The sequence below is a fragment of the Ciona intestinalis genome, chromosome 13 (genome assembly GCF_000224145.3).
Source record: "Ciona intestinalis chromosome 13, KH, whole genome shotgun sequence".
Lineage (NCBI taxonomy): Eukaryota > Metazoa > Chordata > Ascidiacea > Phlebobranchia > Cionidae > Ciona > Ciona intestinalis.
Window position 1 is genome coordinate 409,945 of NC_020178.2, and position 26,836 is coordinate 436,780.

Below are 26,836 nucleotides of genomic sequence, written 5' to 3' on the forward strand. Positions count from 1 at the left end.
CACTGTGCCGTTGTTAGTATAAAAATAAAGAAAATGTGTCATATTATTCTGTTTGTAATGAATGAATGTAACTTGTTTATCCTCGCGTAGCAATGGTAGTTGATATAACATCTGTTTCATACACCTTGTGCCAGCTATACTTTGTGGGTGTATGGTTTTTTTTTGTATGACTGACAATTTAGACAACCCATTAGTGACCACTGGGTTGGATCAATCGCTAATAAGTGTTTTGCCCAAGGACATTCACAACGGTAGCAGCGACAGGCCTTGAGCTTGTAACCTCTGGGCCAGATAAAAATATATATATGCGCTATTAAATTTGTATTTAATCATTTTTTCCAGCACGACACCCTGGTTTGTAGAATACTACAGTGAATGGTGCGGTCACTGCCAGGACTTCGCACCAAGTTTTAAAGCTCTTGCAAAAGATATAGCAGGTATTTGTTCAGTAGAATAAGCCAGGACAATTATTATAAAATACTGTGACAATTTTAACAAATAGTAGGGTGGGGTAAGATGGTCTGTTTTTTATCGTTCCATTTGGTAGTAAACAAAGATTATTCACAGAGTTATCTAACTGTATCCTTACGACTCTAAAAGAGCGTTGTTAATTGTTAAATACACGATTATGAAATATTGGACACTATGTGCTAACAGTATTTATCTTGAACCCCCCTCCCTCTTTTATTTTTTTCTAACCACTGTATATATAGTAGGGTGGGGGAAGATGGGACACCTTTTCGTCCTATTTTCTAGTCCAATTTGGTAGTAAAAGAACATTCAAAGAATTATAAAACCGTATCCTCACGACTTCCATAGACCGTTGTTAATTGTTTAAAACACGTTCAAGACATTTGGATATTATGTACTAAAGGTGTATCATCTTCCCCCACCTATTATGTGCTAAAGGTGTACCATCTCCCCCACCCTACTATACCACTTAAATTTTCTGTTTACCATACTCTGCCCTGTTAATTAGTATTCCCATGCCTATAGAATGGCATAGGCTGATGAAAGTTGCAGTTTTAAACTGTGCTGATCGTTCCAACCAAGAAATATGCAGGCAAATGAGCATAGAGAGTGTACCTGATATGCGGGTAAACATGCATGTGATTTGCATGGCATGCTTTGGACTGTTTTTTGCTTTTCAATTTACCCTATAACTTTATAAGTGTTTTTTAAGTTTTTGTTATGAGTGTTTTGAGTTAACGCTTTTAACCTTCACAAAATTAACTTTTTTCATATTTTTGAATCTGCATGTGTTTTAAAATTAAATTTTTGTGTATATGTTTGATAAGCTTGATCATTTTCTATAATTTTATCCATATATTTATATATATGTATGTATGTTTTAATTTTGTTAATTATAATATGTCATATAAATATATAATTATATATATTTTGTTCCTAATTTTTCGATAATTATACGTCACAATCAGGTTGGAGTTTTCTGATTAAAATCGCCTCGATTGATTGTGGCGCTGCTGCCCCTAGTGGCGAGGAAAACTTTTTAGCGTGTCATAGCGACCCTTATTGGGTCGATGACTACCCAGAGTTCCGGGTAAAACTATAGCGGTGTTTTATGGGTTAAGGGATAGATACATATGTAGTAAAATGTATTATGAACTATAATGCATAAGTGTGTAAAACTAGCTGTCAAAAATACTAAAGTTTTGGTAAATAAAAGTAATTTTAAAAATATATAAAAAAATATATATCGGTATATGAAACAGAACACCCGAGTTATAACGACTGTCATTACCTCACCACACAAGAATAAATAAGTAACATTTAAGAGGTTTTATTTAATTGTTTAATTTGATTAGTTTTTAAAGTCTTGGTGTTTATGTAGTAGGAGGTAGCATAGTTAGCTTATACTAACAACTTATTCACAGGCTTATATTATTTTTGATTATTTGGTAACAATTTTCATAGTAGAGAATTAATGTTAATTTGGTAATATTACTGTATTTTTTATTAGAGAACACTCGTACTGCAGTAGCATAGGCACCAAACTTTTTAAAACACAGGGGAGGCAGGGTTAGTTAGACACACATTTCTGTGAAACAAATTTAACTTATTGGTTGTAATGTTTACTGATTAATGCAGTGTGAAATTTCCGGGGTTGGCCTGCCCACCCTGCCACCCCAGGTTTGGTGCTGCATTCAGTAGTATTACTTACAAACAGTTTAACTTTTTTTCAAACTTAATTAAAAAAAGAAATATATTTATATTGTGGTTATAAAATTGCTGTTATTTTTTTATTATGGTGAAATTTGACTTGAGTTGTTTTACAGGTGTATCCAGCAAGGGCTAACAAGACATACCCTGGACTACATTATAAAGGTATCTATATTCTTGTAACTTTTTATCCTTGCATGGTGGGGTTTTGGCAGTTGTTATAACATGGGTGTTCTGTTTTATACACGTCGTGCCCGCTTGCGAGGTGCCATGTATGTAACTTTGTGGGTGATTATTTTTAATGGTATTTTGCTTAAAACAAACTAAAAATTGTAATAATGTTTGCAAGTTAAAAAAATTAGTAACAGTTTTAAACTTTTATGAAAACTGTCGTTTTCTATTTCTCTGTAAAATAAAGTAGTATTTTTTTATTTAAAAATTATTTTTTTCAGGAAAACAAAATATAAAAGACATCAGAAATTTCCTGATCGATTACATAATGGAGAACATTGAAAGCATAGAATGGTTATATGATAATCCCAAACCTGTGTTTGAACCTGCTACGTAAGTTTATCTATTGTTTAATATATATAGACACAACATATAGTAGGGTGGGGGAAGATGGGACATGTTTTCATTCTATTTTCTTGTCCCATTTGGTAGTAAACAAAGAAAATTCAAAGAATTATTAAACCATATGCTCACAACTTAAATAGACCGTTGTTAACTGTTTAAAACACAATCAGGATATTTAGATATTATGTGCTAAAGGTGTCCCATTCCCCCCACCCTACTATATATGAATCAAGCATCTATGAATACTGAAATAGTTTTTAAGTCGCTATATTGTAATTTTTATTATTGCTTTAAAACTGCTTTAGGTATAGTGTAGCGTGCTGATATATATTAACATTATCATCTTGTTTTACAGTTTTAAAGAAGTTATGAGCATTTCTTCAAATACTGATGTTATGTATACAGCATATGTAATAGAAGATGCAGAGTCTTATATGGGAAAATCTGTAAGTTACATATGCTTGTATTTTATATGGGTGAGGTCCTACAGTGTGGCATGTCATGGGACCTAGGAAAATTTCATGGGACCTAGGAATTTTGGGTAATTGGCCAAGAAGATTTGGCCCATTACCCAAAAAAGTCACTAATTTGGGGGGGGGGTTGTTTTTCCTTTTGGGGGGGGGGGGGGGGGGGGGGAAATTCGGGGGGGGTCCCCAGCCCCCATGAGCTGTATGAAACGGAACACCCGTGTTATAATTTTAACGACTGTCGTTACCCGCCCACGCAAAGATAAACAAGTTATATTCATTCAATAACAGTTACATACATGGCAACTCATAAGCGGGCACGAGGTGTATGAAACAGGACACTTGTGTTATAACGACTGTTGTTTTTCCTACCATGCAAGGATAAATAAGTTACATTCATTTGTTCACAAAGTAACATAGGTGGTAACTCGTAAGCAGACACGAGGTGTATGAAACAAAAAACCTGTATTATAACTACTGTCCTTGCCCCACAGCGCGAAGATAAACAAGTTACATTCATTTAAAACCTCCTAATTCACAAATTCCCTGCTAGATAACACTGGACGTGTCATCATGCACTAACTTACAAGTTAGAAGAGTGGTAGCAAATACCGAAGATGGGGTTAAAATTATGGAACAATTACAACTAAATCCGCAAGATTTACCTTTTCTAGTCGTCAAGTCAAATAATGGAACGAATTTTCCAATTAACGTGTAAGTATAATGTGGTTTTATAAAGCATATGGGTGTTATTTAGATTTTTAATTAAATCTTAGGATTTTTAAAGAAAAACTTTGCACTCAGATTTAAAAAATACAAAATTTAAAATAAAATTCAAATATTTTTTTGCCTATTTTTCGATTTTTATTTTTTTCTATATTTTTTTATTTTTCCAGCAAAATGAAGACTCGTTCTTTTTACACGTATCAGCTCACACACCTTTATGGGGTCGGGGAACCTGTTATTAGTACTGTGTCTGTGGGAACGCAGGTTGAACATAGAAACACTATTGTGGATATTACTTTAGTTGACAGGTAAGAATTTTGTTGTTATTTTTTGTGCTTGTTTTTGTTGTTTTTTGTTGTTATTTTATTGTTGTTGTTTTTTGTTGATTTTGTTTTTTTACCAGTTTGTGTGTGTGTAACAATTTAGTTAACAGTTGACCTAATTTGTTGATGGATACCGTTAGCACATAATATCCCATATTTCCTAATCCTGTTTTTAAACAATTAACAACACTCTTTTAAAGTCGTGAGAATACAGTTATATAATTCTAAAAATACAGTTCACTACCAAATGGGACGATAAAATAGAAATAAAATAGAATGTCCCATTTTACCCCAACCTACTATATTACCCTAATATCCCATATTTTCACACAGAGAAAAAGTATATTTAGCTGACATAGAATCTGCATTGAGATATTCACTCACAATGGAGGTAGCCAGCGTTAAAGAAATATCAAATCGGAAACTCGATGCACTGAAAAAGTTTCTAAATATGTTTAATAAGGTAAATCAATACATAGGATCTGGTATAACATTATAACATAGAATACCCTATAGCATAGAATGAAACCCATAACATAGGGTCTTGGATATAGCATTACATAGAATGTCCCCAATCTGGTGCTCATAGAATTGAACGATTCTTGTAAAGAAATACAGTAAGGATCTGGTGCTACAAAATGTAACAGACAAAAATCTAGTCCAACTAATTGTCTAATAAAAGATTTTTCGCCTAAATGGCATCGTCAGTCTTTTATTCAAATAGAATTCTTTATAAAAAAAAGTTGTCATTTTTATACACAGAAAAAAAAATCTGTAAAAAAATGTCTGGTGCCAAAAAGAAAAAGCATGCCTGACAAAGGTTACTGGTACAAGGCTTGACGCTGCTACCATTGTGGGCGTATGTGTTCTTGGGCAAGACACTTAACGGCAATTGCTTCAACCCAGTGGTCACTAATGGGTTGTCTAAATTATAACATGTATAAAAAACACCCACCAAGTTACATACGGGTAACTTGTAAGTAGGCACAAGGTGTATGAAACAGAACACCCGTGTTATAACGACTGCCATTACCCTACCAGTCAAGAATAAACAAGTTACATTTATCCATTTAAATAAATAACATTAATAACAGTATTAATTACAGATTGGGTCATATTTACCTGGTAGACAAACCACTATCAATTTTCTTACTGAGTTAAATACATGGATACAATCGAAATCTAAAGTCACATACCAAGAATGGGGGGAAAGAGTCAGTTTGAAAACTGTAAGTAAAAGTGTTATGTATTTCTTGATATATACGCATAATATATATGTATATGTAGTTTTACACTTTTTTAAGTAAATTTTGACATTTTTAGCATTTGAGAAAATGTTTTGTATTAAATTTGATCAGAAAATCTGTGTTTTTTTTCACTTATTCATTTATATACATTTGTACAAACAATATTTTGCTGCTACCAATGTGGTGTACATATCCTTGGGCACGACACTTAACGGCAATTGCTGCAACCCAGTGGTCACTAATGAGTTGTCTAAATTGTCTGTATCCATTCACAAAATTACTTACTTTATCCTCGCATGGCTAAAAAATGATAGGGGGTGTAACACAGGTGTTTTGTTTCATACACCTCGTGCCTGCTCACAAGTTACCACATATGTAACTTTGTGAATGAATGAAACTTATATATTGCTCCAACCCAGTGGTCACTTATAGGTTGTCTAAAATCTAAATTGTCAGCCATACTTTAAAACACATATTTTCTACAGAACACCAGTTATTTACCAACTACTTCTAAGTTATGGGTTGGCTGTCAATCAAGCAAACCTAGTTTACGTGGCTACCCCTGTTCATTATGGACTTTATTCCATACGCTAACTGTAGCTGGATACAATGCAAATTTACAAGGTAGGATATGCTGTATATATAGTAGGGTGGGGAAGATGGGACATCTCGGGGTGGGGAAATATGGGACACCTTTTTATTCAATTTTTTGTCCCATTTGGTAGAAAACAAAAAACATTCAAAGAGTTATAAAACCATATCCTTGCTACTACCATAAACCGTTGTTAATTGTTTAAACACGATCAGGATGTTTGGATATTATGTGCTAAAGGTGTCCCGTCTTCCCCCACAGTACTATAACACTGTTTTTAAAGTGGATTTATAGTTTTTTTAAGGGGTAAATTTTCGTTGGCGTATTTGTAAACAACATTTTTGTATGTGTATGTGTCCGTAATTGAATGTAATTTACTTTATCCTCGCGTAGCAAAAAAATCGACAATCGCGTGTTTTATTCATGCACCTCGAGCCTGCTTATGAGTTACCATGTATGTTACTTTGTGGGTGATTATTTTTTGAAGATTTTTTTTTAATTTTTTTGTTATGTGTGGCTGATAACTTGGACAAGCCATTAGTGACCACTGGGCTGGAGCGATAAATAAGTTTCATTCATTCATTTATTCATTTACAGATCAGTCATTAGTCCCAGACACCATGTACCAATACATTACAAATTTCTTTAGTTGTCAAGAATGCAGGTTAAATTTTAAGAAAGAAATTGCAAAGTTTCCGTTTAACAATGCTGGTCATAAATATGATGCTGTTTTATGGCTGTGGAAATTACATAACTGTGTCAATGAAAGGTATATAGGTTTTATATGTTATATATATATATATATATATATATGTGTGTGTAATGGTATAATATGTTTTCAGTTTTATATGGATTTTTTATATATTAGGGTGGGGTAAAATGGTACATGTTTTTGTTCTCTTTTATCGTTCTATTTGCCAGTAAACAAAAATATTTATAGAATTATGTAACCGTATCCTTACGACTCTAAAATAGCTTTGTTAATTGTTTAAAACAAGATTAGGAAATATGGGATTCAGGTGCTAACACTTATATAGGTTATTCATCTTACCCAACAGTACTATATACTTATATAGCTGTAGTGTTACTGTTATAATATGTGCAGGTATTAGTATGTGAGCATGAGGTGTATAAATACACCATGTGTGTCAGGTGTATAAAAAGATACACATGTTATAACTCAACAGTGAGCATGAGGTTTATTCAAATTCAACTATATAATATGACCCATTATATCTTAGATTGCATAAGAATTCCAGCACAGAAGATCCACTGTTTCCAAAGATTCAATTTCCATCAATGAAACAATGCATAGATTGCTATACTATATCAAACGAGTGGAATGAAAAGAACGTAGCAAAATATCTGGTACACAGATACTCGAAAGGAAATATGGCAATGAATTATTTGGACACACAGGGTGGAGGAATGCAACTAGATGCTAAAAATGTAAGTTTTTTGTGGTTATACTGGGTGATTGAATTGTAGGCCAATGACAGTCGTTATAACACAGGTGTTCTGTTTCATACACCTTGTGAACGTTTATGACTTACCATGTAACTGTTTAATTACATTCATTCTTAAGTAAGCACAAGTGTAACCAGAACACCCATGTTATAATAACTCTCTTTGCCCCAACACGCCAGGATAAATTAGTTACATTCAATTCAAAACAGGTTTTAGTATACAAATAGCATCTACAGCTATAAATTATTGCCTATTTTTTATGGATTCCTTTTTATAATATTTATGTCCTGTGGTATTGTTATATTTTCCTAACGACATTCTGTTAGCTTGAAGTAATGGACCAACTCTGAACTAAATCTCAGGTCCCATGGCATGTTTCGGTGCATGACCTCAACCATATAAAATAGAAAAATTATACAGTTTTTGCGATAATTTTATTCTACTGTATTATTTCATAGAATGTGTCTGAAGTTGTAAAGAATTTGAGACAAGAATTAGTTGTCACAGATTTTAGTAATGAAACGGAAATTTTACAAACACAAGATTTTATGTCGAAAAAATTGAAAACACAAAACTTTTCTGATGTATTGTATGGAAATGAAGGTTTAGAAATAGAAACTGTAGAAAAAGTGCAAGAAATACAGCAAAAAGAGGAATTTTTAATGGATTCGATTTCTGAAAGCATGCCTGTTATAACAACGTCGTTGAATTTGTCGGAATCTCCAAAAAATGAAGAAGTTTTTGCTCAGATCCCGAAACCAGAATCAAACTTGCTTGAAAATGTTGAAAATTCTGAATTTTTGGAAGTGAAAAATGAAAAATATTATGAAAATGGCAATGATTTTGAAATTAGGCAATTCAAAGAAGGAGAAAATTTGGGCGAAAACTTGCCGGAAAATGCTGGAAATTCAGAATTTTTGGAAACGAAAAAGGAAACATATTTAGAAAATGACAAACAATCTGAAAATGCCAACGATTTTGAATTTGTCAGTCAGTTTGAAAAAGAGGAAAATTTTGAAAATATGCCAAATTCTAAAGAAAAATTATCAAATGCTGAAGAAAAATTGTCAAATTTTGAAAAAGAATTGCGAAATAATTGGCAGGCTTCTAAAACAAGAGATGCAGATAAAGTGAAGCAAGAATTACTTGATGAGATAAATAAAGGAAAATTTACTAAAACTGTTGAAGACGTTTTATTAGATGCTGTGATTTTACCAATTGCTGTTAAGGTAAAAAAGGTAGCTTTTAGCCAGAGAATAGTTATAGTAAAAGTTATTAGAAAATTTGTATGTATTTATTAGTAAAGTTTTCTAAAGGTATTAGAAAACTTATATAGTACTGTGGAGGAAGATGGGACAACTTTAGCACATAATATCCAAATATCCTGATCGTGTTTTAAACAATTAACAACGGTCTATAGGAGTTGTGAGGATACGGTTTTATAATTCTTTGATCGTTTTTTTGTTCACTACCAATTAAGATAAGAAAATAGAATAAAAACTGTCTCATCTTCCCCCACCCGACTATATATTTAATTAGTAATAGAATGGTAGCTTTTGTTCAGAGAATAGTTTATTAAAAGTTGTTAGAAAATTAGTGTTTATTAGTTTAGTTTTCTAAAGTTATTAGAAAACTTATAATATATATATATATATAACAGTTGCGGAATTAAAAATAATAATAATGTGTGTTAGCTAGGTTTTTACAGGTAGTTTTAGCAGTTACTACTTTTCCAACCTAAAAATAACTGTAAATATAGGTTTTCTAGTCTATAAAACAGCTGTAAATATAGGCCTATTTGTAGTATGTAGTAATTAATGTAGTTTTTTTATATTATTAATTACTTTTTGTACAACATTTTTGCGAAAAAACAATTGATTTTTGGCAAAAATATTGCATGGCAAAATTTGAAAATTTTGTCGGAAATTGGAATATTGTTTTATGTGGTATATAGTAGGGTGGGGAAAGACGGGACACACTTAGCACATAATATTCTAATAATCAAGTTTTAAACAATTAACAACGGTCTATTGGAGTCGTGAAGATGTAGTTTTATAATTCTTTTTCTTTGATGTAGTTTTATAACTTTGAACTTTATTTACTACTAAATTGTACGAGAAAATAGAGCTAAAAGGTTTCCCATCTTCCCCCACCCTACTATATGACAATTTTTTTTATTTTTCCTGTTTTTTTTGTATATGATAGAAATAATATATGACTCTACAATTTTACATGCAGTTTCTTATTTTAGAATGGCGATATTTCTGAACCACAAGACAACAATGGGCCTACGTACAACGATTTTGACGCAGACTGGAGCGAAAAAGAACTCGTTCGTTTCCATCCAAGGGCTCTGGGTTCAAATCTCGCCCAAGGCAGACAAGGTTTTTTTCAAGGGGGTCTAAGAGTAGAGCTAGGTTTTACCACTATGGATTTTAGCCTTTGTTTAATTGTATGGGTACTTTCTACCATAGGAGCTGCATTTTTATGTTTAGGCTTAAAACTAAGAAGAGCTCATTTACGTAGAAAACTGTCAAAGCACATCTTATGACTAGATGACTAAAATATTTCTTAAAAATGGATTTAAAATTTTTGTGAAGCATTTTAATACGTTTTACCTAAAAACAATTTTTTTATTTAATAAAAATTTTTTTTTTTTTGCAAAAATAGTAACTAAAAATTTAGCTTTATATTCCTAAAGTGCCAAAATTTTTGAAATGAAGCATCAAATTTGACCTAATGGTGTTGGGTTCAAACCCCTGCGAAAGCATATCTATTTTTGAAGCCGAAATTCCATCTGGTAGCCTATTTGCCGCACTGTATTTTAACAGCCATTTTTTTTAATAATCATAGGCACCAAACTTTATAAAACACAGGGGAGGCAGGGATAGTTAAACACATTTTTATAAAAAAATGGTTGTAATGTTTACTGATTAATGCAGGGTAAAATATTCCAGAGTTGGCCTGCCCACCCTGCCACCCCAGGTTTGGCGCCTAAGTTGTAACATAATTAGGTACGTGGTATTTTAATAATGTTTTTAGCTCTTATATACACAACAGCATTTAAAAAGATCAATTAAAAGACCTAATCTTTAATTCCAAATAATATGGACCAAAATGAGTTTTTTTTTTGTAAAATTGTAAAAATGCTTTTTTTGTGGTGTAATAGTCTGTAAGAGTATATTAGTCTTTTCATTTTTAAAACATTCTGTATTTTTTATTTTTTAGACATTAGTATTTGGTGTTTTAAAGATATTTACTAAAAATTAGCAGAAAGTTTATTAAATTGGTAACATCATGCTTAAAACAATTAAAATAATTTCTGCCATAATTAACAAAACTGTTATTGGTAAAAGCTATATAGTAGGGTGGAGGAAGACGGGACACCTTTAGCACATAATGTCCAGATATCCTGATCGTGTTTTAAACAAATAACAACGGTCTATGGGAGTTGTGAGGATACGGGTTTTATAATTCTTTGAATGTTCTTTGTTTACTACCAAATGGGACGAAAAAATATAAACAGTTGTCCCGTGTTTCCCCACCCTACTATATAAAAAAACTTTATATTTGTGCAATTTAATTTACCAAATTTTCTTTTTGTGCAATATATTTTCTGGTTGTTTTGTTGGTTCCTGAGTAGTGTAATTTAGAAGTGGTGTTTTTAAACTTGGTTTTTACTGGCTAGAAATATATTTTGTTCTGAATTTTTGTTTGTTATTTTGTCTAAGTAGTTAAAAATGACTAATTTTAGGTAGATCATTTTGAAGTGAAAAACTTAGTATATATATATATAGTACTGTGGGGTAAGATGGGCACCTTTAGCATATATCATTCCATATTTCCGGATCTTTTAATTAACAACGCATTTTTAGAGTCATGAGGATATGGTTTTATAATTCTGTGAATATTCTTTGTTCACTACCAAATGGGACGAGAAAAGAGAATGAGAACATCGACCATTTTACCCCAACCTACTATAATATTCCTTTTGTAGCCTATTTTTTTAAGTGCTACTTTTTAGCAATTCAATTACAGAAAAGGCATATTTTGACATGTTTAAATTGCTCAATAAGAATATGAAAGCATTTTTTTCTGGTGGTACATTTATTACAATACACATGTTATAGCTCATACACAAGGCAGTATACAGTTCTAATACATTGGCAGTTACATTTATATACATGCAGAAAAATGGCACATACACAATATTGCAAAATGTTTTAAATTTCGTGATTTAGTATACTGCTGTAAATGAAAAAGGTATATGTTAATATAATGTGTATAAGTATAGTTTATCTATATTTTCAAAATGGGTTAATTTTGGTAGTTTTTAATACTAATAGAATGCCAAAACTTATAAAGGCAGAAGGTTATTATAGAGCAGTAAGTAGTTATGTTATATAAGTGGCTAAAAATAGGTTAAACACATGTTTTTTTTACAAATACATTGCAGTAATTTTTAAGGCAGTATGTTAATAATATAATGAACATATTGTATTTTAAACATGGGCGCCAAACTTTTTAAAACACAGGGGAGGCGGGAATAGTTAGACATGCATCTTTTAAAACAAAATTTGTCTCAATTTTTACTGATTATAGCAGTGCAAATTTTTTCGGGGGTTGATCTGCCCACCCTGCCACCCCTGGTTTGGCGCCCATGGTACTGGAACATTTTGGGGTATTAGTAGTATTTGTTGCATAGATCTTGGCATGCTAGATTTTCCACTGCACTTTTTATTTCATCAACAGTGCTTACGACTGTGCTACCATCTGGTAAGAAAATCTGCCAAAAAAAATTAATTAGTTTTGAGAAAATATTTTTTGGTCAGTTTTTGTGTGAACGTTATGGCTTATTATTAAGAGACTTAACAGTAATTGTTCCAACCGAGTGGTCACTTATGGGTTGTCTAAATTGTCAGTTATAGTTTTAAAAAAAATTAATCGCTTAGTTACATAAGCGGTAACTTATAAGCGGGCATGAGGTGTATGAAACAGAACATCCATGTTATAATGACTGTAGTTGCCCCGCCACGTGAGGATAGATAAGTTACATTCATTTATAGAAAATGAAATTAAACTTACATGATTTCTATTTTGTTGAGTAATATCCAACAATTCTTCTAATTGGAAACGACCGCCAAATTTTTCTGGTTCAATACCAACGGCCATAACCTGTTATATGATATGTTGTATTAATTATTGGGTATTTATCTATGTGGGGTAAGATGGATACCGTTAGCACATAATGTCCCATATTTTCCCTTTTTTTAAATAGTAAAATGGCCTGTTCCAAAAGTAGTATCATTTTGTAAGCAAAAATTCAATATTTGTTAACTGTGGGGTAAGATGGATACCGTTAGCACATAATATCCCATATTTCCTAATCGTATTTTTAACAATTAACAACGCTCTTTTTTAATCGTGAGGATACAGTTATATAATTCTGTAAATATTCTTTGCTGGTAAGCGTACTATATATTTAATTGCATTTTATAAGCGGGCACGAGGTGTATAGAACACCTGTGTTATAACGACTGTCGTTGCCCCGCCATGTAAGAATAAATAAGTTATATTCACTCAATAAAAATAACATACTTGGTAACTCGTAAGCAGGAACGAGGTGTATGAAACAGACCACCCGTGTTACAACAACTATCATTACCCTACCGCTCAAGTTTAAACAAGTTACATTCATTCATTCATTCCATACTTACAGTAGCACCCATGTTATGTAATGCATCTGCTGGTACTTGAGTATTGTCATTCACATTAACTTGTCCGTCTGTCATTATCAATACAATGTCAGCAGCTTTTGGTCTGTTGCCATTATCGGTATGCAAAATGACATCAGCTGCATGGCCCAGTGCTATGCCGGTCCTAGTACCTGTGTATATATTAAGCCATGTTATATTATGTATACAAAAATGGAATGAATGAAGTTAATTTTGTGTGGTGCGGCAATGGTAGTTGTTTTATAACAGGAGTGTTCTGTTTCACACACCTCGAGTCCGCTAACGAGTTGCCACGTATGTAACTTATTTATCCTCACATTGACGGGGTAACGACAATTGTTATAACACGGTGTTCTGTTTCATACACCTTGTGTGTTGTGACCACTTACAAGTTACCACATATATGAAACATTATATTTGTATATATATATATATATATTTTTTTACAGTACTATATACACATATATTTTTTACATTAAATATCTTACCTACACCCCCATATGGGATATTTTCTATGGCATTTAGCAGTGCTGCCGCATCATTAGTATTTTGCAACAAGATCTGTGTTGCAACATCTGGCCGATTATTGTAGCGAAACACTGCAAATTGGGTGGACTCTGAACTCATGAATTTGCTGTAAAAAAAATTGAAATTTTAATTTGGGTGTATTTTTTGTATATATATACCTTATGCTCACTGTCGAAACCTTTAGGTAAACGGGTAAATTTAAACAATTAAAATTAAAATTTGAGGGTAAAAAACTTACATATGATAGTATCATGAATCGTGATAATACTCACGATAGTGATGTATTCTTTTCATATGAAATCATATCATACAACACTAGGCAGTCCTTTTCACGAATACAATATTTTAAACAAATTTTCATATAGGAAATTATTATGTATCGTTCTAATACTCACAAAGTGATTTAGTCTTTTCATATGAAATCATATCATAAAACATGAGGCAGTCTTTTTCATGAAAGACATTATTTCATAAAAAAATTTATATATGAAGATATCATGAATCGTGATATTACTCACATGATAAGTTGGACCGTGATTGACTTTATACGACGCCAGTTATCTTCATTAACGCTGCTAGATGCATCCAGTATGATAACTAAGTCAGTTGGAACATGGGGCGGGCATGGTACTGCGAATTTAAAATGTGAAATATGAATGAATGAATGTAACTTGTTTATTTTTGTGTGGTAGGGTAATGACAGTCGTTATGACATAGGTGTTCTATTATTTTAAATTTATTCACAAGTTCCATAGTCTTTTCGATACAAATTTTTATATCTAAAAGCCACATGATAATAAATGACAATTATTCATACAAATTTATGTTGATTTATTTATTCGCCCATTTATCCATTCATTTTTTAATTCATTAATTCACCCATTTACCCCAATACTTACACACGCAGCAGGGTGCGTCATCTGTCCATGTTGTATTCGCCTGGCACGTAACTGTTTCAAACGACGGTGGGTAAATTACATGCGCTGGGTCATCACACGTAGCGAGGCAATCAGAATTGACATTATTTCCATCTGAGCATACAGCGTTTCCACCACGTATAGTAAATGTAGGGCAAGTCAGCACTGTAAATAATTTGATTGAATGAATGTAACTTGTTCATTCTTGTGTGGTAGGGATTGTTGTTTTAACATTGGTGTTCTGTGTCATACACCTCATGTTTGCTTTTAAGTTATAAATGTAACTGATTTTTGTGTGGTGGGGTAATGATATTGGATTTAACCTGAGTGTTCTGTTTTATACACCTCATATTCGCTTACAAGTTACCATGTATGTAACTTTTATTGATTTAGATAAATATATATATATATATACATATAGTAGGGTGGGGAAGATGTGACACCTTTAGCACATAATATTCAAACATCCTGATCGTGTTTTAAACAATTAACAACAGTATATAGGAGTCATTGAATAAAAAGGTGTCCCGTTCCCCCCCACGAAACATGTCCCATTTTCCTTTAATCTATAAACTTATAATAAATATAAATATATAAATAACAATAACTTACATTCGCACGTTGGAAATGGGCCAGACCATTCCTCAACATCTGTACATGTTACATTTTCGCTTCCAGAAAGGCCATACCCATCAGCACATGCAAAAGTACATACGCTGTTGTATTCGTTACCATTAGTACACGAGTATTGGGCCATGCCTACTGTTGGGGTATATGCTGGCTCACATGTTGTTTCTGTAATGAATGAATGTCAAAAAACACAGTTCCATTTTTCGAAATGCGAATTTTTTGAACAATTGTATTTTGGAAGCGAATTTTTTTATATGGGTATAAGTCCTACAGCGAGACACACCAGGGGACCTGGGATTTAAGCCAGAGTTGGCCCATTAACATAAATTTTGTTGTAGTAACTAAAATATGCTTTTTTTAGTACAAAAAGACTTATATTAGCTTTTTATTATATATGGTTTAATTTCACAATTACTGGCACTTAGCTGTATGAAATAGCAATTTAAAAAGCTCCAATGGTCGTGAAAACAGGCCTTGTTCTTATCTATCCTAATTGGCTGGTTTAAATTTGAATGCACCAATTAGAGAATACATTGGGCAGAAAATTTCAATTAGTTATCAGTAGCATAAGGATAGTAAACAATAGTTTTGCGTGCAAATGAAATTAATGTCTATGCATAATATGCCCTTTGGCCAGTGCATGCTGTTTTGTTACACTGTCTTAAAAGAATGATATGGTATTGTAAGTTAGGGTATGATGGTTTCATGTTTTCATTTTTATCGTCCCATTTGGTAGTAAACAAAGAATATTTACAGAATTATAACTGTATCTTCATGACTTTAACAAAAACGTTGTTAATTGTTAAAAATACGATTATAAAATATGGGATATTATGTGCTAACAGTATCCATCTTACCCCGCAGTACTATATTCTTTGTTTACTACCAAATGGGATGATAAAAGAAAATAAAAACATGGACATCTTACCCCCAACCTACTATATTACCTTTGAAAAATTAACACAATCAGAAAAAAAAAAAATTCTCGATTTTAATTTTTTTTTTATAAAATTTTAAAAAAATGGAATTTGGTCACTTACTAACACAGATGGGCGACTCTCCAATCCATAGGGCACCTGTGCTACCCCCTGGGATACATTCTAGGGTAGGGATTGGTAAAATAGATTGCAGTTTGTATCCAGGAAATGGGTCACAGTAAAACTCGCATATGGATCCGATGTTAAAATCATCACTGCATAAAACTTCACGGTTTGCAACTTCTTCTAATGGAGGGCATGTAACCGGCTCAGCGTCTGTAATTTATATAAATACAGGTGTAAAATGTGAATTTTATTAACGTTAATGTAATTTTTATAATGTTAGTATCATTTATGTGTATAATTCTAATGTCATTTGTTATTTTAAATAATTGAATGAATGTAACTTGTTTTTCTTCGCATGGCGGGGAAGCGACAGTCGTTATAACACGGGTGTTCTGTTTCATACACCTCGTGCCGGCTTACGAGTTACCAAGTATATAACTTTGTGGTGATTGTTTTTATATTTGTTATGTATGGCTAACAATTTAGACAACCTATTAGTGACCACTGGGTTAGAGCAATTGCTGTTAAGTGTCTTGCCCAAAGACACACTTGGCTAAAAAAATAGCAGTGCCAAGCCTTGAACCCATAACCTCTGGGTTAGAGGCTGGCACAATAACTGCTGAGCCTTGACAGTTAACTATTTTTTATAAGTAAATTTGATGCTTTTACCTTTAAGGGGTTGTGGCCCATTTTCCCATTTAAAAACTTCATATTCAAAGTCATATACACATTTCTTCGTGAAGCTAAAGCCTGGATTAATGACGCTGATATGTGTACATACGGACTCGTAAAACCAGCTCAGTGTGCATTCTAATGTCCCACCAACATATTGGGGCAAAGCTTCAATCAATGCCCTGCATGTCCCATTTTGTGGGGCTTCTTTTACTGTAAAGGGATGAAAGTTTGAGATATTGTATGGGGTGAATTAATGAATGTAAATTATTTTGGTTGAATGAATAAATGAATAAATGTAACTTAATTAAGTAAATGAATGAATGTTCTTCTTTAGTTAAGTAACCTATTAGAATGAATGAACTTTTTTGGCCACATGAATGTTAATTATTTAGTTAAATGAATCAATGAATGAATGTAACTTTTTTATTAAATGAACAAATGAATGAATGTAACTTATTTAGTTAAGTGAATGAATGAATGTAACAAATAAAAATTAACCTAATGAATCATTAACTTACATACATACATATCTATCTTATACCCTTAAACAAAAATTATGACAAAATTGACATACTTGCTGCTGGGGGTGGCGGGGCATCGCTTGGGGCTTGTGGGGTCGTGGGTAAAGTCCCGTTCCAGCACCCGATCAAGTTTGTGTCGTCATTGCACATGTCACCTTTGCAACAGCAAAAGCAAAACGAGTTTTTTTGGTCCTCGCGGCAATTGATTGAGTTCTGAAAAAAATGGAGATGGTATGTAATATGTATAGTTTAATGTAGTGAAATTTTAGGCATTTTTGTTTTTTGAATGTTGTTTTATCTTTGCAGGGTAGGGTAACGACAGGCGTTATAACATGGATGTTCTGTTTTATTTTACTTTGTGCCTGCTTACGAGTTACCATTTACGTAACTTTTGGAAAGATTTTTTAATGTATATCAAACAATTGGTCCAACCTATTAGTGACCACTGGGTTGAAGCAATTGCTGTTAAGTATTTTGCCCAATAACACATACGCCCACAATGGTAGCAGCGAAAAGCCTTGAATCTGTAACTTTTATGTTACAGGCAGGCGCACTAACATCTGTACCGCTTACAAGTTACCACGTATACCAAAATGATTACTTTACCTGTTTAAGGTTGTTCTGGCAAGCCAAATCTTGCTTACACAGTTTTGTAATGGTCATGCCCTGTGGTTGCCAGTAGTTATGGAACCGTAACACCGTTTGGCAAGAACCCTGCAAAAATAATATGAATAAATATTCAAAAGGTGTACCAACTTGCCTCATGTACCGTTTCGCTCCTCGTGCCATTTTACCCCGCGTGCCAACTTACCCCGAAAGCCAGCGTTCGTTCGTTATAACACGCCTGTTCTGTTTTACACACCTCGTACGCTTACCACGTATAGTAGGTTGGGGAAAATGGGATATATATACAATATTTACATAACTATATAACCGTATTCTCACGACTCTAAAAGATCGTTGTTAACTGTTAAAAACCCGATTAGGAAATATGGGATATTATTTAGCCTACTAACAGTTTCCATCTTACCCCACAGTAATATATGTACTAATAAAATTAAAGGGTATTTAAAAATGGGCCCTTTAAAAATAATCTATACCTCGTTTGCATTGCATCTTGTAAGTTGCCCCTTCGTCAAACACTCGGCCGTCGATTTTGCTTCGGTGCATTCGTAGCACATAAGACCTGTGTAATAAAATGAGTTAAAATTGCATGGTACATATAGTACTGTGGCGTAAGATGGGTATCGTTAGCGCATAATAGCTTATATCTTTTCAGATTGTGTTTTTAAAAATTAAAAACGCGTTTTAGAGTTGTGAAGACTACTGTTTACTACTAAATGAGACGAAATGGGCCATGTTTTTATTCTTTTTTTTCGTCCAATTCGGTAGAAAACAAAAAATATTTACAGAATTATATAACCGTATCCTATATAACCGTATCCTTGTTAATTGTTGAAAACACGACCAGGAGAGAAAATATGGGATATTATATGCTAACGGTATCCATCTTACCCCACTGTATTATACACTGTACATACCTGTAGCGTAATTGACAATAAGCACAAGAACGGCAATTGACAAAAACTTCATTTTGAGTCCGGTTAAATAACTAATGAAATAAATTCCTAGTTATACCTGTACAAAAATTTTTTTTAATAGAACTGTCAGAATTAAGTGCTACGAAATATATAACTGACAAAAAATAGCCATATATTACGTAGCACTTAATTTTGACTGTTTTTTTGTTACGAGAATCGTCCAACTTCATGAGCACTAGATCAGGGCCGAATTCCCGGATTTTTTTACATTTTTTTGTTATTTATAATAGCGCTGCAGTTTTAGTTTTAGCATGCAAAAGTGCAAATGTAATTATACAGACTTAGATTTTAACAGGTAAAAAATCAGCCTGGTTTTAAATGCAAAGTAAAAGTAGATTTAAATGCGAAAAGTATATAATCTACTTTATTGCATTTAAAATTAAGTAGAACATATTACTTATTATACAGATATATAATATCTGCATAAGAATTTCTTATTACATTTCCCAGTCGCTATACTTGCACGGTTTTCAGTTTTCGACTTGTACAGTTTCGACTGTGATTTCAGTTACGCGAGTCACTCTTTTATATCCTCGAATTTCGCTCGAAACCAGGATTGGCTGCGTTTAACCCGATCTGGCTGACCTTTGCAGCTCTATGCTCTGGCCTTAGACCTCATGCTCTTATTTATACCTCGACCAGAAAAATAACCGATCGGCAAACATTTTAGAATTTTGTAATTTAAACTTAAAATAATTTTTTTTATGTGGGTTTAATTGCCAAAAATTCGTTTTACATTAGCCCACACGTATTATAAACGTTTTCGGAAGTCGTTTTGTACAAGCAATATTAAAATGGGCAAAAATATTGGATTACATATGCCTACGCGTTTTGCAATTAGCATTGCGGTTTAAGTATAGGCAATCCTAAAGCAGCAGTGTAAAACGGACACAAAAATTTGTTAGATCAAAAGGAAAATTATGAAATCCCTTAATTACTGCGAAATTCCAAAGCCTAAAACCGCATAAAAATAAAACATAAATGCCCGCGTAATTATAAGCATACAAGGTAATTATAATTAGAATTTAAAATAGTTTCTAAACGCAGAAAAATGCTGCAAATTCTTCAGTAATTAATTCATTACACTAAAATATAAAATTTATCGCATTATAATTTTTTAAACCCAGAAAAAATGCAAACTAGTTTAACAATGAATGCGCCTTAACGTAAAAGCGTAAACTCTTGGGTAAAAAATACGATAAATAAAGATTAAATACATGTTTTATACCTGTCTAAATGAAATGGTTAATCTGTAAAATAAAGCTTTGCACGCTATAGTGCATTTGCTATTGTTATAATGACGTCATATACACACACGTGACTTTGTGTATATGCCCACTACGGTACATTCTTTCGCTAATCACCAAAAAACAAAATAGTCCAGTTCCTGAGCTTATTTATGCATATTTCCGCCCGAAATTTGCTGTTTAGTACAGTTTTACTACCATTTATACATCAGATGTTTTAGTATTTAGAATCCCTGGTTTTATATACAGTAAGTAATACACATATAAATATCAGTAAATTAGTTTACAGGTAAAAAACGAGGTTTTAATATAAAATAATTAACGTTTTTAGACTATATGAGCTACTTTATATGTTAAACTATGCCTGGTAGCAAGAACAGCAGAATATATAGCATATAATAAACGTTTACGTGCGTTTGTAGTAAGTAAATAAGACTATAGGTTCAAAACGAGATGTTCCTTTTATAAGGGGTTTAGCAGACACAAAAACTATGCATTAATTTACAACTATGGCTAATTACTATGTGTGAAGCAGTTATGAGTCAAACGCAATTCTGAATCACGTTATAACATTTATTAAACATTATTTTTGTGGTGGCGAACCGTAACTTCTAATTTGAATGTCTCGTCGCCAGTCTAGTCTATATTGTTTTGCAGTTTTGTACAAATGACCTCACGGTATAGGTTAATAATTACTATACGACGTCGCTTAAAAACAACAATTCAAAAACGGAATTATAACTATAGCTATTATAGGTATACAGACTATGACATTTAAAGTACTGGTTTAGCCTTGATTTGATCCGGTTTGGACTCGCTTGAACTGGCTTTTGCAGGCATGTCGCAATGCATTTTTTTGCTCAAGGTCAAACGGATCCGAAAATGATTAAATTATGAAAAAGTTTAGATTTTTTCTAGCATAGTGTATACGGGTTCAAATGTTTTATCGATACAGATAGTATTTCTAGTGCATTTCTAAATGCATGTAGTATATATATAACATCAAATTTTATTTAAATCTTCGAATACGATAACGAATATCAAGTATTTAACACAACGAAGAGAAGGGAATTAACGATATTCGTTACAAAAAAACGCGACGGGTAAAAACTATACTTGAAGAAAATTGGCGTGGCCGCTAAACCTATATATTTAAAACACTGCGTTTCACGCTTATTGTTTTATTTGGCATATAGAGCAAATAGAAATGGTTGGACTCTGCGGGAACTGCACATTATAGCTATTAAAGACAGAATCTTTGCCGGTAAAGGTAATTTGGGAGTTAATATACACAAACATTTAATAACATACGTTTTTGTAAAAAAAAAGACCTAAATTATATTTTTTTAAATAGGTATTTTCACTCCCCAAATGTTTACCAAAAAATTAAAAATCTGTAATTAAATTGGCGGGAAAATTTAACTTTCATCCGCGGTAAAAACGTCATTTTGTCAAAACTTACTACGTTATAATTCATACAGCAGTGTTAACTATTAGAAAATACTTTAATACAAAGAAATATTTAGTTTAAAACAGTAAATATTACTTTATTTTATATACATACGAATCAATTTTATTCCTTTTTGAAGAAAAACTGCGCTATTTCGTTAAAATGAACTTGGCGGAACAACACTAATATTTGTTTCCATTTTCATGCATACCAAAACAATTAATCATTTTTTAGATTAGTGAATTTAGTAAAGTTGTGCTTTTTTACGTTTTTTTAAACAAAATATTAAATAAAATGCGATTAAATATGACCAGCATAGACGTTTGATTACGCTGGCCATTTTAATTTCTGTAAAAATATCAAAACACCCAACAATTTCCTCGTTATTAGCGCCGATTTACGTACACCAATGTTGTAAGAATACTGGCTAATGTGGTAAAGGTACTAAAAATTGTGCGTATTTTACATATTTTGCTAGATATACCTTCAAAACTACGGTAAGATCTACGTTTTGCATTATAAAGTGTATTTTTACGGGTTATTCAATTTACCCATATTTTACATTATATATAGAAATGTATAATGTTACTATATGAACGGATGAATAAAACTCATTTATTCTTGCGTGGGGGCAACGACAGTCGTTATAACAAGGGTGTTTTGTTTCATACACCTCATGCCTGCTTACGAGTTACCACGTATGTAACTTTATGGGTAACTTTTTTTTATAATTAAAAAAAAAAAATCTATGACTGACAATATAACACGTTACATTTATATATCGTATACCGTACTATAGCAATGGGCTATTTAAATATAAAGACCATGCGTGTTTTTAAATGGACAACACTAGGGTATTTAAAATGACGTCATATCCAGACGAGTTTTGTTTTGAAATGTGATCGCAAATTTCTGTAGCGTAACACGGTAGAGTAGTTCTGTGCGTTTTGTTTACTAAGTACACTAGATTTAAACCGGTATTCGTTCATGCGGTCGCTTTAACAAAATTTAAAGGTAACTTATTTATCCTCGCGTGGCGGGGCAACGGTAGTCGTTATGACATTGGTGTTCTGTTTCATACACCTCGTGCCCGCTTAGGAGTTACTTTTAACCATAGTTAAAAATGGTATTTTAATACATGTTAATTAAACAGCTATATAAGACTGAACTAAATAACTTTGTATTTAAATGTGTGTATATATATATGTGTGTTATTATATATTTTATAATATAATTAAATGTAAATGTGTAAAAAAGAAGTATTTTTTCTAAGTTGTTAACCTAAACCGAATTTATTAAACAAGATAGAAAAAACTCCAAGTTTATAAGGCAAATTATTTTTTCTTTTGTGACGGGGTAACTGCAGTCATTATAACACCGGTGTTCTGTTTTATACCCCTCATGTGTCATGTCCACTTACGAGATACCACAGATCCAACTTTGTGGGTGATTATTTTGGGAGATTTTTTATATATATGGCTGAAAAGTTAGACAACCCTTAAGGGTCCACTAGGTTAAATTTTTTGAATATTTTTTAAATAAAACCTTTTAAATATTGTCTTGCCAATTCTAGTTTAGAACGTGTATAGGTTTAAAACACTTGAAGTATGAGGTGTCCTGTTTCATACACCTCGTGCGCTTCGGGGTTTTTAAACATAGTAAAAAATGATGTTTTAATACAATGTGTTAATTAAACAGCTATATAAGGCTGAACTAACTAATTTTGTATTTAAATATAATGTATATTTATATGTGTCTGTATTTTTAGGTATAATCGTATGTAAATCTATAATGTAGATGTAGGGTTTTTTTTTCCAAATTGTTAACCTAATTAAACCGTATTTATTTATTAAACATAATAGGAAAATTTATAAAAATTAGCGAGGTAAATTGTTACCTTTTGCGATACTTAACCACAGTCAATATGACACGGATCTTCTGTTTCATACACCTCCTGCCAGCTTACAGATCCAACTTTGTGGGTAATTATTTTGGGAGATTTTTATATATGGCTGAAAAGTTAGCCAACCCATGAGGGTCCACTGGGTTCAATTTTTGCGAAAACTTTTGAATATTTTTTAAATAAAACCTTTTAAATATTGTCTTGCCAATTCTAGTTTAGAACGTGTATAGGTTTAAAACACTTGAAGTATGAAGTGCGTTTAAAGTGTGGTGAAAAAGCCACTTGATTCTTAGCTATCTGTTCTGTCATTCGGGCAGAAAGACTTTTTTTAACTTAATGTTATCTAGTTTAAAAAGTTTCGTTTTAAGTTTTCGGTGCAGATTTTTAGCTTAAATGATGTTTCCACAGTATTCTTTGGCAGCATTGTTTCCAAAAACTAAATTAACATAGTTTGAATGTTATGTTGTATTTATAAAATAGACAATTTATTTCTGTGTGTTTTTATGTTTGTATGAATAAATTGATGACAGCTTAAATTATTTAAATTTATAACACAGGTGTTTTGTTTCATTTAGTGATCGCTTACGAGTTACATGTATGTAACTTTGTGGGTGATATTTTATTTTCTGTCATATTTTACTACCGAGAAAAAAGAAAGACTATTATAGCTCTTTGAGTTTATTGTGTAATGACCATAGATCCATACCATATTAACTTTGTATACATTGCTCATTTTTTGTGTGGCACACACTGACACACAAAGTTACATTAATTTTCGACAGGAAATTGCAAGTTATATCAAATTTTGATTTTTGTAACAGTTGACGAATACTAATAGTTTTTGTTAAAAAGCAAAAATGCCACTAGCATGCAAGAGCAGAGTTCAGAACACAGAATCCCTCACAAAAGAAGAAAGCAAGTTATTTATAAAAAGAATGTTAGCAATTTCTACCTCAAACATTACCTATAACAGACAGTTATTTCATGACAGTGCATATTCAGACAGAACAATTAAAGGAATTGGCACAACTTTTAAAATATTAAAAGAGAAAGAAACGGGTGGCCCTGGAAAAGTGACAGAATGGATCCATGGAGCATTTGACGCCATTGATAAAGGCTGTTTAAAACAAGTCGTATTTGCTCTACTAAGTGATGAAAATGACCCGCATAGTATAATAGAAACATATTCATACAACATCACATATGAAAATGGGACTCTGGTTACTACAGCAAAAGTTGGGGACCAAACAACGAAAATTCTAACTGTACCGACAAAAGCTGAGACCCAGGAATCCATTGAAAGCTACCTACGTAATCTGAAAACTTTGACAAGCCATTTAGGGGCTCTACCACCTGTATCTTACATGACCATGAGGCTTTTGTATTATGACGATAAAAAACCTGAAAATTATCAGCCCCCTGGTTTTGAAGAGGCCTTTGAAAGCGACACACTACGTCTTACAGAGCGGCAAATTAATATAAAAGTGGGGAAAATTCTAACACCATACAATACCATGAAGCTTAACGTATTCACCCCTGAAGACCAGTTTACTAGAAACGATATAAATTCTGAAGCCAGTAAGAGCGCTATGGATGTAGACATACAAGAAGATAAGGGCGTTCGTTGCCCATGTGACGATGTAGACGATGACGACTTAATGATCCAATGTTCTAACTGTAAATACTGGCAACACGCAATATGCTACTGTATCTACAATGAGTCAAAAACGCCAAGTTCCCATATTTGTCATATATGTTGTGACACTGGGAACCAGGAATGTACTGATCCTACTTTGGCCAATATACCAGCAGAGCAGCAGAAAACATTATGTCTTTGGAGAAGACTACTGCTTAAGTGCCTAGAGTTAGATACAGTTAATATAAACGTTATTACGTCCACTTTTCTATGCTCAAAAGCTATGGCTCAAAAGTTGCTTAAAAGGTTAATTGATAAAGAAGCAGTGTCTGTTATGAAAAACCATAAAAAAATAGTAAATAAGAGAATTTTAAAAGCAGTTTTTAAAGAGGATATTAAGGACACATATGATACTTTTACCAATCACCCCAGTCAAATTTTGCAGCCTGTTCAGAACACCATATTTTCAAAACCCAAAATCCCTACAAAAAGGCAACAGTTTATTGGGAAACATTCTCTTAATAGATATGATACAGAAGCAGCCATGTCAATACTCACAAGCCAGACGTCTTTAGATGATTTTGACAGGCGTTCTGCAGGGCAGCGGAAAAGACAGAGAATGTCAAAACAAAAATGCCACCCTGTTAAAAACCAATAAAGTTTTTTTTTTTTTTTGCTAAAAATGTGAATAGTAAGCTATATTATTATTGTTTTGCTTTTTTTAATAAGCAGATATATATAATTTTTTCGGTGTTTTTTTTGTTTTTTTGCTAAAAATGTAAATAGTAAAACCTATATAATTGTTTTGTTAATTAATTTTTTTTGTTATTTTTTTATTAAAAATGTGTCTATAAAATGTTTCAATTTAATTTTTTTTACTTGTTTTTTCTAATGTTGTTTTGAAATTAAATAATGATTGTTACATTAGCAGTTCTTGAATTTAAATATTTTGTTGTTTTGTTCTTTCTAGGTAGTATCACTGACAATGTGGCTGCCTACGTTTTATGTAGTTTTACTTTTTAACATTTTTAAAACTGTGCTCTGCCAATTCACTGTAGCAAATGGGATATACTCGTTCGGATATTTTAATGGCACGTCTAAAGCAAAACTCTCGAATGTGTTGGATGTTTTAAGACCGCAAACTGGATTTTCTTTTAGAACTTGTATGGATCATGGGACCTTATTTTATCAGGTATGAAGTTCTTAACTTGCTGTGTTTATGCATCGTTTTCAATAGCATAGCATAAGCATAGGCGTTATGTTTTTTAGATTTTCTAAGGGAACTTGTCAAACATAGGGAACCTCATTGATTAATGTGTTGAACTTAAATGCAATATACTTTGGCTCTGCTTGTTTGTATAGACACCTAAC

The 26,836-nt window shown here is 32.4% G+C and overlaps 4 protein-coding genes and 1 long non-coding RNA gene across 9 annotated transcripts in view; 3 read left to right on the forward strand and 2 right to left on the reverse strand.

The window, feature by feature from the left end:
- The window catches only part of LOC113474826, an 8,414-nt gene extending 5,933 nt beyond the window's left edge, over positions 1 to 2,481 (reverse strand). The window contains exon 1 of the long non-coding RNA XR_003396522.1: positions 2,429 to 2,481. This is a non-coding gene — a long non-coding RNA (uncharacterized LOC113474826). The remainder of the gene's footprint in view (positions 1 to 2,428) is intronic.
- The window catches only part of LOC100178598 (sulfhydryl oxidase 1-like), a 12,140-nt gene extending 1,348 nt beyond the window's left edge, over positions 1 to 10,792 (forward strand). Inside the window, exons 2-14 of one of the 2 annotated variants that reach the window (XM_018814594.2) lie at positions 343 to 437; positions 997 to 1,097; positions 2,298 to 2,346; positions 2,634 to 2,745; positions 3,113 to 3,203; positions 3,778 to 3,938; positions 4,121 to 4,258; positions 4,607 to 4,736; positions 5,380 to 5,502; positions 6,006 to 6,144; positions 6,710 to 6,881; positions 7,354 to 7,561; positions 9,831 to 10,792. In XM_018814594.2, the coding sequence (XP_018670139.1) occupies positions 343 to 437; positions 997 to 1,097; positions 2,298 to 2,346; positions 2,634 to 2,745; positions 3,113 to 3,203; positions 3,778 to 3,938; positions 4,121 to 4,258; positions 4,607 to 4,736; positions 5,380 to 5,502; positions 6,006 to 6,144; positions 6,710 to 6,881; positions 7,354 to 7,561; positions 9,831 to 10,130 (1,819 nt within the window). In that variant the 3' untranslated portion in view covers positions 10,131 to 10,792. Of the gene's footprint in view, positions 1 to 342; positions 438 to 979; positions 1,098 to 2,297; positions 2,347 to 2,633; positions 2,746 to 3,112; positions 3,204 to 3,777; positions 3,939 to 4,120; positions 4,259 to 4,606; positions 4,737 to 5,379; positions 5,503 to 6,005; positions 6,145 to 6,709; positions 6,882 to 7,353; positions 7,562 to 9,830 lie in introns of those variants that run through there. The other variant, XM_026837365.1, reaches the window with a different exon arrangement.
- An 875-nt stretch (positions 10,793 to 11,667) lies between these two features.
- On the reverse strand, positions 11,668 to 19,282 carry LOC100180964 (E-selectin-like). Its single transcript, XM_002124240.4, has 13 exons — positions 19,170 to 19,282; positions 18,729 to 18,814; positions 18,235 to 18,342; positions 17,682 to 17,841; positions 17,102 to 17,317; positions 16,430 to 16,642; positions 15,372 to 15,554; positions 14,742 to 14,924; positions 14,361 to 14,472; positions 13,803 to 13,948; positions 13,297 to 13,466; positions 12,665 to 12,754; positions 11,668 to 12,365 (listed from the first exon to the last, which is right to left on the reverse strand). The coding sequence occupies exons 1-13, from the start codon at positions 19,219 to 19,221 to the stop codon at positions 12,264 to 12,266; spliced, it is 1,821 nt and encodes a 606-aa protein (XP_002124276.1). The 5' UTR covers positions 19,222 to 19,282; the 3' UTR covers positions 11,668 to 12,263.
- A 5,404-nt stretch (positions 19,283 to 24,686) lies between these two features.
- On the forward strand, positions 24,687 to 26,123 carry LOC104266360 (HORMA domain-containing protein 2-like). The gene has a single exon (XM_009862326.2). The coding sequence runs from the start codon at positions 24,687 to 24,689 to the stop codon at positions 26,121 to 26,123; it is 1,437 nt and encodes a 478-aa protein (XP_009860628.1).
- Positions 26,124 to 26,395: 272 nt separating this feature from the next.
- LOC100175485 (protein crumbs homolog 1) overlaps positions 26,396 to 26,836 on the forward strand; it is a 29,673-nt gene continuing 29,232 nt past the window's right edge. For 3 of the 4 annotated variants that reach the window (XM_009862327.3, XM_026837344.1, XM_026837346.1), the window contains exon 1: positions 26,406 to 26,657. The gene's annotated coding sequence lies outside the window, so the exon portion shown is untranslated. Of the gene's footprint in view, positions 26,658 to 26,836 lie in introns of all 4 variants that reach the window. The other variant, XM_026837345.1, reaches the window with a different exon arrangement.

What these genes read in the sequence shown, in the direction of transcription:
- LOC100180964 (XM_002124240.4), bottom strand. Translation starts at nt 19,221, where the DNA reads ATGAAGTTTTTGTCAATTGCCGTTCTTGTGCTTATTGTCAATTACGCT. An exon ending in GCCAGAACAACCTTAAACAG is followed by an intron (nt 17,842 to 18,234) that starts GTAAAGTAATCA and finishes CATTTTTTTCAG; the next exon opens with AACTCAATCAATTGCCGCGA. An exon ending in CCCGCCACCCCCAGCAGCAA is followed by an intron (nt 17,318 to 17,681) that starts GTATGTCAATTT and finishes ATCCCTTTACAG; the next exon opens with TAAAAGAAGCCCCACAAAAT.
- LOC104266360 (XM_009862326.2), top strand. Translation starts at nt 24,687, where the DNA reads ATGCCACTAGCATGCAAGAGCAGAGTTCAGAACACAGAATCCCTCACA.